The sequence below is a fragment of the Dama dama genome, chromosome 20 (assembly GCF_033118175.1).
Source record: "Dama dama isolate Ldn47 chromosome 20, ASM3311817v1, whole genome shotgun sequence".
Classification (NCBI taxonomy): Eukaryota; Metazoa; Chordata; class Mammalia; order Artiodactyla; family Cervidae; genus Dama; species Dama dama.
Genome location: NC_083700.1, coordinates 24,697,940 through 24,718,564, shown reverse-complemented (window position 1 = coordinate 24,718,564; position 20,625 = coordinate 24,697,940). Strand labels below are relative to the sequence as shown.

The window sequence follows — 20,625 nt, the reverse complement described above, 5'->3', positions numbered from 1 at the left end:
ATTCTCGGGAGGTCTTCTGCCCACATGTGGCCGTCCTCACACTGGCCTGCTGAGGACCCCGCAGTGTTAGGGCCTGGGAAGCCCCGTGGCCAGCTGGGTGGAGCGCCTAGAGAGACGGCGTGGGGGTTTCCTGTGTCCTCTGGTGCCGCACACGTGCCTCAGATGGCACCGGGCAGCCAGGTGGGCAGAGGTCAGAGGGCGAGAGGACAGGAGGAGGCAGGTGGGGGCTCTGTCTCCGTCAGGTTTGATCAGTCTGGCTTTGCTTCCTCTCGGCAAGTCATTGTCCTCAGCGACGTGAGGACATTGTCCTTCTTGAAGTGAGGCCCGATGGGCCAGAGCAGCGAGATGGGGCTTCTTCCATGAGCTTTGTTGAGGTTGCCCATGAGTTCGTGGGACTGTGACGGTAGAGCAGGTTCTCCATCAACCTCAATCTCAGATGGAAGTCTGTGCCTGGTAACGTGTAGACCAGAAAGAAAGCTTTGTATCAGAACTCAGGGAAGTGGAAATATGGGAACGGTTATCTTGGAATCTCTGGTTTTCACTCTCGCACATGCAGACACATATACACCACTGAATCTTATGGCCGGCAGGAAAGCCTGCACTGAAATACTTAGGAGGCTGACTAGTGGGGATGCCTTCCTTGGCTTTGAATTCATTCTGATACTTCTGGCTGAGTGATGCTGGGCAAGGTGTTTAATCCCCAGTGCCTACAATCTTCCCCCCAACTCTCCCCCCACCCCCGCCATGCAGTTATTGTGAGCATTAAATGAGCTGATATTTAAACATTGCTTCTTATCTCTTTCTCACTTCCAGAGAGCCTGGAGGACCACGATCCACATAACATATCTTGCCTCTGATTTCTCACATTGCCCTAATTTCCTTTGTCCCCTCTAAAAAACACGTGAAGACTCAGACCTCCGTGTTGGCTGATAGGAGGAGATAGGCTGTGGAGCTTGTGGGGTGTGTGTATGTGTGTGTGTGTGTGTGGTGAGACAGGAGGTACTATCGTCGTTGGAAATGTCTAGACTATAGCACCTGCTCACCCCAGTGTAGTCTTACTCTCAAGGGAGAGTAAGTATTCAGCTATCCCCTGATATAGAGGAAGATGTCGTAGGTTGTAGCTCTGAATGAAATAAGAAAATGGAAATCTTTGTGCTTCTGGAACATTTGATGTTGTTAAAATCCCCCAATACACCGTTTCATTATCTCTACAAATGCTGGAGAATTAGCTTTTGCTTTTTACATGCCTGGAGTCACTGAGGCCAATATTCAAGCAGCTAAGATGAACTCAGAACCTCCTCCCAGACATTTGGCTGGAGACAATCCCAGGGCTCCAAGCCAGGTCTTGTCAAGGGATCCTCCTGCTACACCCCTTTGTCCATCCTCGGTATTTCTGAACCCGATCCCCCAGACCTATCTTGAGCTTGTCTTCATCAGGGGATTCCCAGCAGATGTAGTAGCCGTGCAGTCTTCACACTGTGCCTCCTTCCTGGGCTGGTGGGGTCTGGGTGGGCCTGCTGAATGTGTCTGTCCTTACAGGCAGATTCCTCAAGCGGCGGCATCTATGAAGGATGGCAAGTGGGAGCGGAAGAAGGTAAGCGGCTGGCCTTGCCTCCCCCTGCCTGGGTCGGTGTCCACGGTCTACTGCAGGCGCTGACTTGGGCTTCTTCCCCTGTTTGCAGTTCATGGGAACCGAGCTGAATGGAAAGGTCTTAGGAATTCTTGGCCTGGGCAGAATTGGGAAAGAGGTGGCCACCCGGATGCAGTCCTTTGGGATGAAGGTAAGAGGTCGCCAGACCTCTTTGATGTGGGGCTTCCTGTGGCAGTTTTGGAAGAGGCAGCTTTGCTTGAGAGAAGCTGAAGGCTTTGTCCTAGAAAAATCTGATGCCCCCTTTAGAGCCCCTGAGTAAATGGGTGGTAAAGCCAGGGAGGGAGGAGGGGACATAGGCCCACCGACCTAGACCCTTGAACTCAGCATCTAGGAATACTTGGTGGAGATCCTTCAGCTCTGGGATGAGTAATTGCCCTGAGTCCCCGTGAAGCAGAGAGGAGTCTTATCCTGCCTGTCCTTTCCTCCCCTTCTGTGAGGGCCTCCTTGTTTTGCTGCTTCTGTCTCCTGTGATAATTCAGAAAACTGGAGCAAATTTGTAACCTTGCAGCAGAGCCCTTGCTGTCCATCTTCTAGCCCTGCTTCATAGTCCAGAAGAGATTGAAAGGTGCTTCCCTGTGCACTGTGAGGGACTTCCCCTGGTGGCTCAGATGGTAAAGAATCTGCCTGCAATGCCAGAGACCTAGGTTCAATCCCTGGGGCAGGAAGATCCCCTGGAGAAGGGAATGGCAACCCACTCCAGTATTCTTGCCTGAGAAATCACATGGACAGAGGAACCTGGTGGGCTACAGTCCAGGGGGTCACAAAGTGTTGGACACGACTGGGCAATTCACTTCCACTTTCACACACTGTGAAAAGATCATAGCGCCCACAGTGGCTGGGAAAACACACACTCCTCAGGAATCTTCCCTGACCCCACCGCCCACCAAGGCTCTGTCTTATCCTTGCTCTTGGAGCTCAGTAGTTCTTCTGGTTGAGGGAGGGTTGTCATCAGAAGCAGTGCCGCTCCCTAACCCCTTCCCTGGGGACCCATCCAGAAGGCTGTACCAAGAGAGGGGAGACCCACAGGGTGCCCAAGTGGGCGAGAGAGGTATGGCAGCTGGGTGGGCATCTCCATGTTTACTGTGGCTGTGGAGAAAGGGCTTGTGGGTTCAAACGACAGCCAGGAAACATTAAGGAAGAGGGTTTTGAAAATCAGATTATTTCAGATCTAGAAACATTTCCATAAAGCTGTATGGAATTTTCCCTTTTTCCCTTGCTCCTTCCTTTCTGTATGTCCTTCTCACTTTGCATTAGGAGAGACCTTATAGATTAACCCTTAATTTTAAATCAGCCTCTGAATTTTGTAAGTTTTTGCTAAGGGCTCATAGCAAATGGATGGTGAACAAGGACCAGGTGGGCATCCCTTTGTACCACAATCTACATCTTCTCTACATATCCTATTGACTGAAGTCAGCCAGACATCTCTGCTGAGCTTTAGCACCAGGAAGGAGAGGTACCTTTTTCTGGCTCCCTATGAGAAGCAGACCAAAGCCATGTCTTTTGTGCAAGCCACAGGGAGCACTCTCTCCTTTTTCCTTGTTTGTGAGGGCTCAGGGTAAAGGTTCAGCTCCTGGAAAATTCTGATCGTCTAAAAGCAGGGGTCAGGGGTTCAGTAAAACTCAGGGCACATGTAGCCGAACACGTGAGTGCTTCACTGATGATGTGGTGACTTTGGGATGGTTGCCAGACCCAGCGGTCTGTCTATCACGTGCGCTCCCCTCCCATAGGGTACCACAGTACACTGGGCTCTTCTAGCTTGGCAGCACTCATTGTCAAGGACGGGAGACTTTTGTGGTGACTTAAGCCAGACAAAAAACCCTACCCTGTTCCCTGAGTAATTGAAGTGATTGATAAGCTTGTCCGTTCTTCTAGCGTGCATGCGTGCTCAGTCGCTCAGTTGCATTGGACTCTCTAGACTCCATGGACTGTAGCTCACCAGACTCCTCTGTCCATGGGATTTCTCAGGCAAGAATACTGGAGTGGGTTGCCATTTCCTCCTCAATGGGATCTTCCCTACCCAGGGATAGAATCCCACCTTGGCAGATGGATTTTTTACCACTGAACCACGTGCGAGGCCATCTTGTTTCCTGAATAATTAAAGTGATTGGTAAGCTTGTCTGTTCCTTTGGCAGCACTCAGCTACTTAACCGCAGCCCCGGCTGCTTTCCAGAGGCACAGAGGGATTCAGGACCTTGAGCATCAGCAGCAGATGTGACTGACAGGGCTCAGCTCAGAGATGTCCAAACCCTGCATATGAGTGCTCATCTGTGTCTCTGGGCATAGCACATACCACATGCCCGTATGCTCTATTCCCAGCATGGTTATGAGGGTGTGGGTACCTTTTTTGTGTTGCAACGTATATCTGCTTCACTGGGTTTTCTTCTGTCCAGATGTCTCTGGAGGGTCACTAGACTGTTTTGCTTCTGGTACATGTTCTTTGTAAACCTGAAACACACCTTGGAATGTACCCCCACCCCACATACACCCCAGCCCCTCAAGAGCAGCCTGGCTGTGGTTCTTTCCCACTGGCCCAAAGTGGCCTCTTTTTGGACTCAGCTGCTTACTTTGATCCAGCTCTCTAACAGGTTTCTGGATCTGACACATTCTGAATCATATCTCAGTGCAGAGAAATCACTGACCTGCATCATCTGAACCTTGGTTGATGTTTGAGCAGTTGCAGAGAGCAAGATTTTCTAAAGGCCAAGGAAGGAAGATTCTTGAACAAATTGTTAAAGAGATGATTTATCAGCATCCAGGCAGGATGAGTGTTTACTAAACACAAGTTGTTTCAAACTCGTCTTGGTCTCTCTTTGGAAATCAGTAGTAAACTGGTAATATCATGGGACACCCTAGATGTATATATCTTGACTATTTAAAATTATAATCATGTAATAAGTGAATGCATTCTCATAAAAATTGAAATTTAGATAAAGGTCTCCTAGATGACCATCCCAATCTGAGTTTCCTTAGGTAGCATCCGCTTGATATATGTCATCTCAGACTTTTTCTATGTATTTACATGGAATACAGGTTTCTGGGCTACAGGTACAGTTCTGTACCTATAGAGGAGTTTTAGCCTAGAGACAGTAGAATGTTGTGCATGTTTTTAAGATAAAAACATATGTCTTGGAATAAATAGATTTACTATATTTTTAAACTGTTGCATGGAATTCCTTTGAAGGGATAAATTGCTTTTATTTGGTAATTACCTCAAGGATGAACATTTTAGATCGTTGGTAGAATGTGGACTTTAGCACACGTTGGTGAGGTCTTTCATGATACCTTTGAGATTAAGATGGAGATCGTGAGCTCAGTGCTGAGGGTTTAGTAACTGGCTGAAGGATGTATTCATGTCAGTCTGCAGGGGGACTGGTTCAGGATGGTGCAGGGCTCTGCCTTACTCACTGTGCTCATCAACAGCCTGGATGATGTGTCATTTGTGGATGATAGGAAGCAGGGGGAATTAACATTTAAACATTCAGACTTAGGTCCTGAGAGGCACAGGAAGTCTAGAATAGTTGGGCACCCTAATAGGACATTTAATTGGAATACATGTCAGTGCCCCACATATGAGGCCCCAGAGCAAGTAGACTTGGGTGTAGAGGTGTTTATAAAGGCTTTTCCAGGAGAGGAGGCCTTTTAGTTGACAACCGTGCAGTGTGATTAATAGTGACATGGTTGATAGAAAAGGTTCTGTGACTCTTGGCAGCATTAAAAGAAGATGACTTTCAGAACAAGGAGGTGACATTCTTCATGCTCTGTACTGATCAAGTCCTGTTGTGAGTATTTGAGCAGTCCAAAACCCCATGTTCTGCAAGACTGTGAAACCTGGGAGATAGGGTGACAGGAGGGGAGCCCACACATCTGTGCTTCCTAAGAAAGGGTGGAGGCACTAGGATCTCTGAGCTCATCAAGATGTGGGAGTCACAGGGGAGGCCTTGAAATAGCCAAAGGGAAGTCGTATAGAAGAGTCACACTCTCTGAGAAGCAGATCCAGGAAGGAGCACTAGAGTGCAGGCTGGAGAGGCAGAGTTACAGACAGAGCTGGCCTCAGTGGAATAAGTGGTCTCAGGAGAGAGTGAGTCCCCATCACTGCAGATACACTTGCAAGACCAGATAACGACCTGGCCAGCAAGTGAAGAGGGAATGTGAACACAGATACAGATGCTGTTTGAGCCCCCACATCTCTGAGTATACCTCACCCTAGTGGGCTACCAGTTTCTTTAAACTGTGAAATGGCCCTGGCCGTGAGTTCACTGTGTGATCATAGGTAATGGTGCCAAATTTTTAAGGACTGGGTTTAAGGACTGGGTTTGTTACAGTAACTTGGAAGAACAACCTTGAGGTCCAGTGGTTAAGATTTCAGCTTTCAATGCAGGGGTTGCAGGTTCCATCCCTGGTTGGGAAGCTAAGATCCCACATGCCTTTTGGCCAAAGAACCAAAACTGAAAACAGAAGCAGTATTGTAACAAATTCAATAAAGGCTTTAAAAATGTTCCACATCCAAAAGGTCTTTTTTAAAAAAGGACATAGAGTGGACCAGGAGGCGTGGGGGGACCCTGAGTTGTTGTGGTTGGGCCAGCTTGAGCAGAAGAGTAAAGCCTGTAGATGTTATTTTTACCATCCTCTTCTCTCCCAGCACCTAGGGTCTTACCCTGTTCCTGATCTGTCACCAGGCTGTTAACCACTAATCATGCTGCTATGTGTGCGCTCAGTTACATCTGACTCTGTGTGACCCCCTGGACCGTAGCCCGCCAGGCTTCTCTGCCCACAGGATTCTCCAGACAAGAACACTGGAGTGGGTTGCCATGCCCTCCTCAAGCTAATCTTCCCGACCCAGGGATCAAACCCATGTCTCTATGTCTCCTGCATTGGCGGGCAGGTTCTTTACCACTAGTGCCACCTGGGAAACACAGTTAGGCTGTTAACGGGATGGCTGTTATCTGACCCTCTCTAGGGTATCAGGATTTAAGACCTGACCCCATCATGCCACAGGAGAGACTTTCTTATGCTCAGATGCTGGGGGTGGACCATCCCTTTTCCTCCCTCCCTTTGTGACTGTCTTGTCACTTAGGGAAGGGGGAGCTTAGCCAGCTGGCTTCCCAACAGCACGTGGTGTGTGAGTGGGGATGGGTGAGGGAAGAGCCCATCTATGCCAGCACAGGCCTAGAAGGAGCCTCGGAGGCCCCTAGAGCAGCTGCTGACATGCTTGAGCCACAGGTACACGTGTGGGTTTCTGGATAAATCTGGCAGCCCACAGCCCACTGGTGTTCTGAATCACTTGAGTCTTAACACACTAATGTTCTTGTCCTCAGTAATGTTGCTGGATAACAGACTATAACTCTGGAGGCTCAAATCATTCAAGCTGGCCTGTCCCCTGGGATGGCTTAACAGGCCCCAGCCAATCAGGAGCTGAGCCTTGTACTATCTTATCAGGTTTTTGGTGAGGAGCAGACTAGCATCTCTTAACAGTTTCTTTGTGGCCAGTATTGTGATGAGTCTGACATTAGCCCGAAGGGAGGGATGTTTAACTCAAGGCTCCAGTTGTCACTAATTCCTTTGGGTCTTGCCAGTGTTTACTGAGTTAGTTAGACAAGGCTGTGGATTGAAGGCAGGAGGAGAAGGGGATGACAGAGGATGAGATGGTTGGATGGCATCACCGACTCGATGGACATGAGTTTGAGCAAGCTCTGGGAGTTGGTGATGGACAGGGAAGCCTGGCGTGATGCAGTCCATGGGGTCACAAAGAGTTGGACATGACTGAGCGACCGAACTGAACTGAATATTTATTGAGATCTGCTGTGTTAGATATCATGCTTACACTGACCCTCTGGAGTCAATGTTATTATCCCAGTTTACAGATAAGTAGACTGAGGCCCAGGAAGCTTACGTGAAATGATACTAGGACGAGTAAGGGGTGGAGCCCAGCTCAGACTCTGGGCCTCCTGGGTCCCAGTCTGGTGCTCTTTGCCCAGCACCACCACCACCGCTGTCTTTCCTCCTGGTTCCTGTTGGTAAATCAGTCCCTGCACCACGTCCCTGTGCTCAATCATTCACACAACTGGCAGCTCCCATCTCAGTCTGGTGCCTGCCAGACTTTCTGCCCCAGAGCAGTGATTTTCAGATTCTTCCCAGAGTCTCAAGTTTAGACACATAGTAAGGACGTGCAGGGGCGTCCCCAGAGGCTCAGTAGTAAAGAATCCGCCTTTAATGCAGGAGACGAGGAGACACGGGTTTGATCCCTGGGTTGGGAAGATCCCCTGGAGGAGGGCATGGCAACCCACTCCAGTACTCTTGCCTGGAGAACCCCATGGGCAGAGGAGCCTGGTGAGCTGCAGTCCATGGGGTCACAGAGAGTCAGACGTGACTGAGCGACGTAGCCAGCACACATGCACTCCAGGACGTGGAGTGCGGGCCCAGGGAGAGAGCAGGTGGTGGGGCTTCTGGGCCTTCACCTCTGTGGTTTTGAATTGATCTGGTTTTATATTATTATTATTTTGGCTGCACTGGGTTTCGTCACTGTGCAGAGGTTTTCTCTAGCTGCCACGCACGGACTCCTCCTTGTGGTGGCTCCTCAAAAAGAGCTCTAGGCGCTCAGGATTCAGTAGCTGCAGCCTGTGGGCTGGGCAGTTACAGCTCATGGGCTTAGTTGCCCCACGGCACGGGGCGGGGGTGGGGGGTGGGGGGCGGATCTTCCCGGACCAGGGATTGAACCTGTGTCCCCAGCATTGGCAGGTGGATTCTCAATCTCTGGACCACCAGGGAAGTCCTGATATGGTTTTATACTGAGTTTGTGTTTAAGATTTCATTGTGTGGTTGGGGGGGAGAGTGCCAACGCTAAACTCAAAGATTGGCTCTGGGGCAGAGAGAGGGCACCTGACCATTAGGCTCCTCTGTTGGAGCCCTTTTATACCTTGAAGGCCTCCCTGATCTCCTCCATCCACAGGCAGCCAGAGGGACCAGGAGCAGTATGACTGGTCTCCCAAGGCTGCCTTCTATGACAGCAGCTAGGAGGTCATCTGGGAGCACCACTTGAAAAGCTAGGGTTCCTCTGTTGCCCCAACATCAGGACTCTGTCCTGGGGCTGGAGTTGGGGTGGGGAATCCCTTTACACATCTCCCTAAGGCTCCTCTCTAGGAATAGATGGCGTGAACCCGGAAGTGCCTGACATCTATACATTTGACATCTGACCTTTCTTGGAAACATCAGAACCCGACTCGGGGTCGGTCTCCTGGGCCTCATGTCACCCTTTTTAGCTCCCGGGACATGTCTCCTGGTATAAGAACCCTAGCCCTTAGTTGAGTTCAGCCCCTGTCTCTCTTGAGTGAAAAATGAGAACAGGGTAGAATTCTTCCCCTGCAGTTGTCTGCAGATGAAGGAGGTGCTGTCTCTCTGTGAAAGAAAGCTGAGTCAGGGCCTGCTGCCCGCTGTGGCAGATGCTTATCTCTCCTGCACCCCCGCCCACCCATTAGCCCCAGGCACCTGCAACAGGGACACTGGGCTAGACTCAGCTTGCAGGAGCCTTCCTGTTGGCAGCCCCACGCTGATTCTTGGCTCCTGAGAGCCCAGAGGCAATACGGTTGTGTGAACTTGCTCGCATGGGGAGCATGGTTCACACCATGTTCTGCATGGAAAAAAAAAAAAAAAGTATATCTGGATTAGAGATGAATGGGACATTGTTCCAGCCAGCCTCAGAGCCAGTGGACAAAGAAGACTTGTGAGAACCAGGGCAGGGTCCTCTCCCCTCCCCTGGACATTTCATTCTCCCCACGAGAAAGGAAGAGTTTACCTCTGTGGAATAGCCATGAGCTCACCATCCTGTAAGGGCGTGGCCGGGGGGGCAGCCTCTTTCCCCTATACCTCCACGAGGGTTGGAGTGGGACCCACTTGGCTTCTTTGGTCCCACAGAGCTGACGATGAATGAAAAATGTGATTCCAAAAGCTATACCTCATTCATAACTGTTTTCCGTTTCTTCTCTAGGAAGGCTGACTTGATCTAGCAATCTTCTGTGCCATGATTTTCCAAAATAACTTTTACATTTCCCTAGCTTCAAAAGAAATTCATGATCAGTGGGGGAAACTTGAAAGAGTATAAGAAAGCATAAAGGAGAAAAAAAGTTAATTCTACCACCTAGAGGTAACCACTGTTGAAATATTAGGCTTTGTGTTCATTCTGTTTGTGTTTGGTTTAATCCTGGGCCAACTCTGAATGTTTTCTCAGGGAGCTTTCTTTTCATGGAACATTGAATTGTTGAAAGTCAGAGGAGGGGTCACTTTGAAATTGTCCACCTGCTCCTTTTCTTAAAGTTAAGGATCCAGGTCTGGAGGCACTGATTTGCACCTGGACACACAGTTGCCCGCACTTGAGGCTGGACTCAGGCCCATCTCCCGGTTCAGAGTCCTTATCATGGGTCCCGCAGAGCTGCAGAGCTCAGCCAACTGTCCGGCCTTCTTGAGCATTTCAGCACCTCTGAGAGTCTTATGACTTCTACACCTCTTCCCCATCAGGTCCCTGTGGCTGATGTGGGCCGGGCCCAAGGAGAGAGCCCGGGGAAGCCTTCTTGGGTAGACCAGGCAGGAAGTGGTTAGGTCTTTGCTGTTGCAAGAGAAAAATGCTTCTTACCTGGTTGCACATTCTTCCCAGCTGCTTGTGCTGCCTTGGCAATCTTCAAAGCATCACCCCTGCTGAGAGGTTTGTGGCTGGTAGCCAGGATTCTTTCTGATGTAGAAGAGATGTTTCCATCTCATTCTATCCCTGTTTTCTCAGGTGGGGGCTGTGGGCCTCTCCACTCCACCCCGATTAGCAGGTAGGAATTAGGAGTGTGGGCCCTGGATCCAGAATACTTGTGTCCCAGTTCTACCACTTACTACCTCTATGACCTTGGTTAAATCATTTAATGGGCTTCCCAAGTGGCTCAGTGGTAAAGAATCCACCTGCCAATGCAGGAGATGCAGGTTCAATCCCTGGGTTGGGAAGATCCCCTGGAGAAGAAAATGGCAACCCACTCCAGTATTCTTGCCTGGAGAATCCCGTGGACAGAGAATCCTAGTGGGCTTCAGTCCACGGGGCTGCAAAAAGTTGGACATGACTTAGCAATTGAGCACGCAAATCATTTAACCTCTGCCTTAGTTTCTTCATATGTAAAACAGAGAAGTAATAGTATCTAACTCGTCAAGTATGAGATGCATGTTGTTGTTTGTTGTTTAGTTGCTAAGTTGTGTTCACCAGGTTCCTCTGTCCATGGGATTTCCCAGGCAAGCATACTAGAGTGGGTTGCCATTTTCTTCTCCAGGGGATCTTCCCGATTCAGGGATCGAACCCTTGTCTCCTGCATTGGCAGGTGGATTCTTTACCACTGAGCCACCAGGGAAGCCCCATGAGGCACATAGTTAATACAAAAGGTGTTTGCCATCATCAGCTATGAGTCTGTGCCTTTTCTTGCTTCTCATGAGCTTTGTCTTCTCTAGCGTTCCCTGATGACCTTTGGCTGATTTCATGGGTTTGATGAAGTTTACACCCCGAGTTTCCTGTCTGCCCTCATCTCCTAGGAGCCAACCTTCCCTCCTTCTCTGCAGCCTCAGGGAGGTACCTCTGCTTTGGGGGCTGTCCCCTCCCCGCCAGCTCAGACCATGGTTCTTTCTGGATCCTCCCAGCCCATGGTGCCTCTAAGTCTCACTTTCCTCCTCTTGATGTCCTTCCCCTCCCCAGTCAAACCTGCCTTGTTGAAAGGATCTGACGTTAGTCGTTTATACCTCTGCCTGACTAGTCACCCAGTTATGCCTTCCAAGACGAGATACACTTTAAGCCTTGTGTAAAGAACCTTTGAGAGACAGGACTGTATTCTGCCCACCGGGAGTCAGCACTGGTGTTTCACCCGCTTCCCCAGTGGTGAGTCTGTCTTATTGATAGCCCTGCTGGGCACCACCACCACCCTCCTCTCTCACCTCTTCCTCGCTCCGTTGAAGTGGGCGGCGTGCCTGCCCATCTTCTGGCCTGTGGGGCCTCCAGCTGCAGCCAGCTTCTCCCCACCTTCCCCTCGTGCCCTCTGACCACATCACTGCTCCCCACAGGATCGTCCTTCCTCACGGGGGCTCCCCACTTTCCAAAGGTGTCTGAGCTTCACTGGTTCAGCCACATAGCAGCTGCTTCTGCACCCGTTTATGGTCCAGAGCTTGGAGGTGGGCGAACCTCCCTTTGAATTCTGACCCTGCCTGCTCCAGCGTGGGTGCCCCACTTCCTTCAGATCTAAAGTAGGAAGAATAATAGTACCAACCCCCTTGAATTACCGTGGGAGATAAGTGGGTATTGTGCTAATCGTTAAATTGTGTCTAACTCTTTGCAAGCCCATGGACTGTAGCCCGCCAGGCTCCTCTGTCCATGGACTTCTCCAGGCAAGAATACTGGAGTGGGTTGCCATTCCCTTCTCTAGGAAATCTTCCCACCCCAGGGATTGAACTCCACTTTCTTGCGTTGCAGGCAGATTCTTTACCGTCTGAGCCACCAGGGAGGGAAGCTTAAGAGTAGTGCTCAGTTTAGAGTCAGTGCTCCGTAAACGGTAGCCGTGATTAATAATGCCAGTGCTGACAATTAATAGTGACACTTACCCTCGCCCTCTCACCTGTCCCCAGACGATAGGCTACGACCCCATCATCTCGCCAGAGGTCTCAGCCTCCTTCGGTGTGCAGCAGCTGCCCCTGGAGCAGATCTGGCCTCTCTGTGACTTTATCACTGTGCACACACCTCTCCTGCCCTCCACCACAGGTTGGTGTGTCCCTAGCTTGCGGGTTGACCACAGAAGCCACTGACCAGATGAGGGTGGGCCCTCAGTCTGGGCCTTCTGCCCACGCTGGGGACTAGTTATGCTGGGAGGGTAGCATCCAGATCCTGTGAGCATGGAGCACGGTGATGCTTTGTTACACGGCCCGGCACCAGATCGAGGAGGGGTGAGCTGGCTGGAAATGCACAGGGTCTGGGTGAACTGGGTCAACATGTAGGATCAGTGACTCCGTGGATACTTCCTTGGATCACTGCCTGAAGCACTAAGATCTCAGGGACGTTTGAGATGTTTCTCAACTGAGTCTGGTCCAAATTCGTCCTGGCCCAGAGCGTCTGAGAAGCGGGCAGTGAGACCAGAGAGGCTGTAGTCCCCCAGGAAGGAGGCGTGTGGGGAAGAGCCCGGGGTGGGGAAGGTGGGGCCTCTGGAGCCAGAGCCCCCCGACACCATCGCTGCAGGAAAGCCCTCCTTCCCTCCCAGGCCTGCTGAACGACAGCACCTTTGCCCAGTGCAAGAAGGGGGTGTGCGTGGTGAACTGTGCTCGAGGTGGGATCGTGGACGAAGGCGCCCTGCTCCGGGCCCTGCAGTCGGGTCGGTGTGCTGGCGCCGCGCTGGACGTGTTTACGGAGGTAAGTGCCTGCTTGGCGTAGGGGGCGGAGGGGAGGTGGGAACAAAGGGCCTTGGGCTGGAAGCCCAGCTGAGCAAAGGCCTTGGCTTACTGTCTCTAGTGGGAGAAATTATGTTGCCCAAAATAACACCTCTCTGTCAGGAGGTGGGTAGTATTAACCCATCTTACAGATAGGGAAACTGAGGCTCAGAGAGACGGAGATGTGCCCAAAGCACATGAGTAGTAAGTGATGGAGCTGAGATTGGAATCCAGTCTACGACTGTTCTGCTGTGATGGAACATTCATGAGGAAGCCGATTATTGCTGAGTCCACTGACCACCCGGGGGGAAACAGAAGTAGGAGTTGGCATTGCTCCTGCTCTCTCCCCCTCCAGTTCCTGAGGCAGTCCATAGCACCCCACCCAGAGAGGTCTCTTTCTGGTCAGGAACCACCCCGGGACCGGGCCTTGGTGGACCATGAGAATGTCATCAGCTGCCCCCACCTGGGCGCCAGCACCAAGGAGGCCCAGAGTCGCTGCGGGGAGGAGATCGCCCTCCAGTTTGTGGACCTGGTGAAGGGGAAGTCCCTGGCCGGGGTTGTAAGTATGCCTTGTGGGGCTGGGCCCGGAAAGAGAGGTCAGAGGAGGGCTATTTTAGCTGGGAATGGGGACGGGGGGCTGAGCAGTGACCAGATTCAGCCCTGGGAGCCCAAGATAAGGGACTGCATTTGACAAGCCGGCAGTGCTCTGGCTGGGGCGGCAGGAACTGCCCTGCAGTTTAACCTTGAGAGCTGAGGCCCGGCACCCCGGAGCCAGCTTAGCTTGCTTTATTGTAGGCTTGCTGCTGAGACACTGTTTTTTTTCCCCTGCACCGTGCCTCTGGAGAAAGGCTCCTTTGTTCTCTGCAGGCCTTGGGAGTGAAAGAGTGAGGCTGGCGTGATGGCGGGGTGCCCAAGGTTGGGTGAGTGGCGGGGGATGGACCGAAGAGAAAGCCTTGATAGGGTGTTCTCACCTCATCTCACTTTGTAACACTGAGCACATCTTTCATCCCCGCCTCTTAGAATTCTGAGCAGGGGCCCACCCTGCCCCCATAAGGAACTCTCCACGCCTGCTGGCCCCTTTATTTCCCCAAATCATGACTTCTTGATTGTGCTCCCAACAGGCCCTTCCTGGCCATTATCCAAGCTGAACCTGACTTATACTTCAAGTCCTGTCTCACTCATTCAGTCTTCAGATGGTCCCTAAGCCCCAGCGGGTGCCAGATGCTGTCATAGCCCTTTGAGGACACGGGGGTGAATAAGGAGAGCTTCCCAGGTGGCACTAGTAGTAAAGAACCTGCCTGCCAGTGCAGGAGATGTAAGACACGTGGGATCGATCCCTGGGTTGGGAAGATCCCTTGGAGGAGGGCACAGCAACCCAGGCCAGTATTCTTTCCTGGAGAATCCCATGGACAGAGGAGCCTGGTGGGCTACAATCCACAGGGTTGCAAAAGAGTCAATGACTGAAGCGACTTGGCATGGCAGGGGTGAATAAGGAATGCATAACTCTTCTTCAGGGGGCTTGCCACCTGCCCCTTCACGAAGATTTGCTTGGCCTGTCTCCATCCCAATCCTTTTGCCATGAGACACATTCTTGTTATTAAGATTTCATGAGTTTATATTTTAGTCCTTAATTATACGCTTTAAGTTTTCAGAGGATTAAAAAAAAAAAACCCAAAGCAGGATGTAAGCTTTTCTGCAGCTCATGTGGCTCTACCCCAAATACTTAACCAATAATGAATGGGGGGGCAGGGCTGGAGGGTGGTCCCTGACCTTCCTGGCTGACCTTCAGCATAGGGCTTTTCGCTTCTGAGGACAGTTATGGAGGGAGAGACACAGGGTGCTTTGTTCAGCCCTTATTTGAAAGCCCAACTCTCCAGGCCACTGTGACCTCTACACCCTGAGAAAGTAAGGGACCCATGAAATGACCCTTACTTACGTGGTCAGATCTCTGTCAGATCATTAAACTTAGTTTCAAATTAGGAACAAATGCCTGTTTTACCCTTTAGTGGCTCGGGTACAATAGGCGTTCGTAAGAAAGACCTCCTTGTCACCCAGGAAGCCCCACTGTCCCTCATTCTTTACTGGGCCCTCTCCAGTTCCTTTCTGCTGTGACCTGAGGCACTGACTAGTTTGAAGATCAGGTTGGTGCCCAAATGCCTTGGCTCTTCCTGGAGCCTCCCACTCATCTTCTAGAGAAGACAGATGCCCCTTTAACTCGGCAGACCTATGGCGAGCACCGCCCTGGCCTGCCTAGGAAGGAACCAGGTGTGGTGCCTGCCTGTGGGGCTTCTCCGGTGAGCATTTTCCCCTTGCCCGCTGCAGTGCTCACCCCCCAGGCTGTTGCCTGGCCCTTCAGTTCTCCCCTCGCAGCTCTGGGACTCACTACCCTTCAGAGAGGATCAAAGGGGAGCCGGCTGTGGGGCGCGGTCATACCCGGGACCCCGTTATACAGCAGGGTCTGCTGGGGAGTCCTGCCTCCTCGGCTGTTTCCATCATTATGACTCCGTCTTCTTTAATGCTCTGCCAGTTTTCTCTGTGAAAACAGGAATAGAAACATCCACGTTTTCCTCTCATTACATCTGCCTGATTGGATTTGCATCCAACCCCAGGATTCTAATTAAACCCTTCTTAGATGATTCTCTTTACAGGTTGCCTCAGTGCAAGTGGTGAGATCCTTAACTCAGAGCCAGGACATCTTGAACCACAAGATGAAATAGACATTTTGACCCAGAACATGCTGCTTTGTTGTCAGCGGGGGGTCCAGCTGGCCAGACCCTAGACTTCACAGCATTGGAGCTTTATGTGGCTTCTGCCTCTTTTCAACTGCCCAGCAGGCCTGCGGTGGACTTCACAGGAGTCCACATTTGAAGAGTGATAAGGATCATCAAAAATGCATGAATTCAGGGAATTCCCTGGTGGTCCAGTAGTCAGGACTCAGCATGTTCACTACTGTGGCCTGGGTTCAATCCCTGGTTGGGGAACTGAGATCCCACACGCTGTGTGGTATGGCAAAAAAAAAAAAAACAAGTGTATAAATCCAGCCTTACAAATTGTGATATTTAGACCGAGTGTTCTGTGACAGTGTAAAAACACACTTAAAATCAAGATAGAAAATAAAAATGAAAGCAGATAGGAAAGCCATTCCAGAGAGACCCACCACTCTAGGTCTAAGTGATCTGTGACTCTCCGCATGGTTTATGTCAAAGACCCAACCTCCTTCCTTTCTACAGGAAAATCAAATCTTTGGTGGAGTTGGGGAGGGGTGGCGGCACATTCAGAGAAGAGGGAGATGTCCCTTCCCTCTCTTCCCTGCTCTCCCTTTGGCAGTTTGAAGTGGGGGAGCCTTTTGTGTTAGAGCCAATAGGAGGAGCCAGGGAGCTGTGCTGTTTTCTGGCTCTATAGTGCTCCTCAGCGACAGGAACAAGCTGTCATCTTGTGAGTGGCTGATGAAGGTTGTCACCCCAAGGCACCCCAAAACCAGGCTGGCCCCCTGCTGCCTGCTCTCCATGTGGAGCTAAGGCTTAGCCTTAATACCTTGTCTGGGAGCCGAGTCGGTCAGGGGTGCCCTGTCCCTTCCCTTCCTGACCTCAGTCCTGCTCCCCTTTCTCTGCAGGTAAATGCCCAGGCCCTTGCCAGCATCTTCTGTCCACACACCAAGCCTTGGGTCAATCTGGCTGAAGCTCTTGGGGCGCTGATGCAGGCCTGGGCTGGGTCTCCCAAAGGGACCATCCAGGTGGTGACACAGGGTGAGCTGGGGACTCTGCAGAGGGAGGGCGAAGAGGGCTGTGGACTCTGCCTCGCAGCGGGAATGTCTGCTGCAGGCCACAGACCCAGTGAGGGGCCCGGAGATGCCCACATTCTTGTGACCACACATCTCACATTCCATCTGAGTATGGCTCGCTTGCTACTAAGTGAGGACAGAAAGGGAGGGGTACACAAAGTCATTGGGAAGTATGCTTAATTTTCGTTAAGTCCTGTTATGCAGTATTTTTAAAAGTGCATGTTTGGGATGCGAGAGGGGCCTCCACAAGGTTCGGAGTTTCCTGTGGGAGGCAGTAGGATGGGTGGAGGGAGTCCGGGGGAAGCAACAGAACCTTTATTCCGGTTTTGACCCAGTTGCTTACCTGCCGTGGGACTTCCCCTTCTCTGACCTGTGGGTTCTTCACCTGTGAAGTGAAAGCTGAGGTGGGTGTGTCAGACGAGGCAGATGCTGGGGTATTTTGTGCTCTGGAACATTCTAAGGTGGGCTCTCCAGCAGGCTGACATCCTCGGGCTCAGCTGGGGAGTGGGTACCCTGTACTCTATTGAGGCCTGTCCTCCCCATTGACTGTTGGACATCTACTCACTTGCGGAAAGACTGGAGTGGTGGGGTGGACCGCTAGCATTGCCAATACCTGGAAGGGGCAGAACCAGGGGCCCCAGTGACCGGGTGCCCAGGCCCCAAGGAGACGAGGCTGGGAGGTTGGCTCAGGTGCTTCAGTTGCCCTTTCTGCTTCCACTTGCCGAGACCAGCAAGGGTGTAAGTGCCAAGTAGGGGTGAGGGTACAGGCAGACCCAGGTGGCCGGGCCGGGGCCAGTGGAGTTGGGCTGAGTTCTGAGAGGAGTCTCTTAGACTGGTGTAGAGCCTCCCCGGCGTGGACCCCCAGTGTGTCCCCCCCACCCCGGCTGCCTCTCCATCCCCCAGAGGGAAGCAGAACTGCCCAGCAGCCTGGGTGTGGGCCCCCCCAGGGCGGTGAGGAGCCGTGTGACCCAGCGCTCAGGGCCAGGGTGTACTGCCTGCTCCCCTGTTGTTCAACACACAGCGCCCTGACGGCGATTTCTGTCCGTCCCCAGGATCATCCCTGAAGAACTCCGGGAGCTGCCTGACCCCCGCCGTCATCGTCGGCCTCCTGAAGGATGCGTCCCATCAGGCGAATGTGAACCTGGTGAACGCCATGCTGCTGGTGAAAGAGGCCGGCCTCGAAGTGCGCACCCTCCCCGCCCCTCCCCTCCATCTCCTCCCCCCATCCCGTCATTCAGAGCTCCTCACAGCTCTGCTCACTGATGGGGAGCCCCCCGGGGGTGAGTCCTGCCAGTGACAGTACCGCCCTGTGGGAGACAGCCATGACCTCCCCCCGTGCCGGCCCCCGAGCATCATCATGAGAACTGATACCCGTGAAGGTGCTGTATGTATAAGTGCTCTGTGAGCGAGAGGACCAGCGGGAACCCCGCTTCCCAGCCAAGAAGGAGATCTCAGAGCCTGGCTGGGAGCTGGGAGGTGGCCCCGCGCCAGCCTCTAACTCTCCATCCAGTACTCCTTTACCACCCCACGCAGGGTCTGGGCTAGTCTGCAAACTCCGGGAGCTCACCACACACCCTCTTATGCTCTGCGGCCCTTCATGGCTTCCCTACGGTGTCTTCCTTTCTGGTTCCCTTTTAAGATCAAAGTCTGTGTTTCTCAGCCAGTGGGAGCTGGCGGAGGCAGTGGGCAGTGAGCTCCCATGGCCCCCTTCCTCTCCTCCACCTACTGTCTTACATCCTGGGTTGGCCACTGCTTTTGTGCAGGGAGCAGGAATTCAGCACCAGAGGGATCAGGCTCAACCGCCTCTGGTGGCTGGGCTGCTTGTCCAGCCCTTCTCACAGCCCTGCCTCCCTCCCTCTGCCTTTTCCTCCTCCCACCCTCCCATCCAAGCCTTTACCTGTATCCAGTAGATCTCTTCGCCCTCCTTCAGGGAAGAAGCTCATGCTCGGGGGCGCCAGGCTTGCCCATCTGCCCTCTCCCCTGACCCTGAATTGCTAAGTGTGGCGGCCAGGCTGATTAGGCCAAGGGAGGGAGTGGGCATCACTGTGCCTCTTTGCCTCCTCTCTGCAGGTGACCACCTCCTACAACCCTGCCACACCAGGGGAGCAGGACTTCGGGGAATGCCTCCTGACCGTGGCCCTGGCAGGTGCCCCCTACCAGGCCGTGGGCTTGGTCCAGGGCACCACGCCTCTGCTGCAGGCGCTCAACGGAGCTGTCTTCAGACCAGAAGTGCCTCTCCACCCGGGCCAGCCCCTGCTCATGTTCCGGGCTCAGGCCTCCAGCCCTGCGATGCTGCCGACCATGATTGGTGAGGAGGGCCTGTGGGGCTGGCCAGTGCCCTGGAGGCAGGGACGGTTATGTGTGTGTATGGAGGGCTCTGTCCTGGGATTGTGCTTTGTGGATTTCTGCTTCCTTCAGCCCCTCTTCATGCCTGCAGGCCTCACTGGATCTGCAGCAGGTTCCAGAACATATGGGGCTGGATGTGGAATTGCGAGATTAAGTGAGGTTGCAGAGCCATGCGGCAGGGATGGGACCCCAGAGCCCCTGTTACTAGCCAGGTGCTCACCACGTTAAGGACTCAGTTTGAGACTGCCTGTAGAAATGTATCCCGGAGTTCAGAGCCATTGAGTTGCAGGTTTCCTGACGGCAGGGCTGGGTGGTGGTCAGCCTGATCCAACAAAGCCTGTCTGAGCATCCCCTTCCAGCAGTCATGGGCATCTTGGACCTGCCTCAGGCCCCTGGCACCAAACGTGCTTGGGGTCCTGGGGCACTTCCAAGTATGACAGAGAATGAGTGTCCACAGGCCTCATGGGGCCTGATATCAATGTCCTTGCCAGATGCCAAGAGGAACTTTCCCCTGCTTTTCTCTCTTGCTGATGGTCTGGATAAAACTGCCAGCCAGCAAGTCCAACTGGTGGCTTTGGCTCTTTGTGGCTAATCTTCCCTCCCCTGCCTTGCCTGATGGTCAGGGTGTTCCTGAAGCTACTGGAATAGTGAGGGAGCTGGCCAGAGCCCTTTGTTCTCTCGGTCTCAGCTCTTCAATTCTGAGACCACCCTTGTCACAACACTGATGTCGGAAATCAAGACTTGTGAGCCCGCTCCCAGCCTCCTGCTTCTCCTTCCCCTGTGCCTGGTGCTAACCAGGGGTTTCTTCTACTTCCAGGCCTCCTGGCAGAGGCAGGGGTGCAGCTGCTGTCCTATCAGAGCTCCGTGGTGTCAGATGGGGAGACCTGGCACGTCATGAGCATCTCCTCCCTGCTCCCCAGCCTGGAGCCCTGGAAGCCACATGTGACCGAGGCTTTCCAGTTCTGCTTCTAACCTTGGGCTCTCCTGTCCCAGCCTCGTGGGATTTTCTGAAGAAACATATCCACTGGGAGAGGAGATCCACATTTCTGGGGCTGACACTGCTTGTGTCTCCTATCTTCCTACGGTACAGCAATGACCTCCCAATAAAGAGCCTATCCTCTCCTCTCTGGGCAGTTTTGTGTTGTCATTACCCGGAAGAGCCACCAGAGGGCATCCGCGGGCAGCCGTGGGGCTGGGCTTTGGCTGCAGGCGAGTAGGACACATAAAGGGAGACCCATAGAGAGAGATCTAGGTGGGTGGTCTACATATCTGAGTGGGGGTGCTCTGAAGAGGACCCGGTCCCTGTGCCTCAAGTTTTTAAGAGACATTTTTATAAGAACAAACCTCAAGGGTTTGAGCAAGTCCCTGTGTTATTTTGGAGAAGGAAATTGCAACCCACTCCAGTATTCTTGCCTGGAGAATTCCG

At 52.5% G+C, this 20,625-nt stretch overlaps 1 protein-coding gene across 1 annotated transcript in view; it reads left to right on the top strand.

Annotated features, from left to right (window-relative positions):
• Positions 1-20,321, top strand: part of PHGDH (phosphoglycerate dehydrogenase) — a 31,171-nt gene extending 10,850 nt beyond the window's left edge. The window contains exons 4-12 of the mRNA XM_061121029.1: positions 1,540-1,594; positions 1,683-1,781; positions 12,281-12,413; positions 12,907-13,055; positions 13,479-13,631; positions 16,686-16,818; positions 17,906-18,036; positions 18,924-19,161; positions 20,017-20,321. Coding sequence (XP_060977012.1) covers positions 1,540-1,594; positions 1,683-1,781; positions 12,281-12,413; positions 12,907-13,055; positions 13,479-13,631; positions 16,686-16,818; positions 17,906-18,036; positions 18,924-19,161; positions 20,017-20,171 — 1,246 coding nt within the window. The 3' untranslated portion in view covers positions 20,172-20,321. The remainder of the gene's footprint in view (positions 1-1,539; positions 1,595-1,682; positions 1,782-12,280; positions 12,414-12,906; positions 13,056-13,478; positions 13,632-16,685; positions 16,819-17,905; positions 18,037-18,923; positions 19,162-20,016) is intronic.
• Positions 20,322-20,625: the final 304 nt, after the last annotated feature.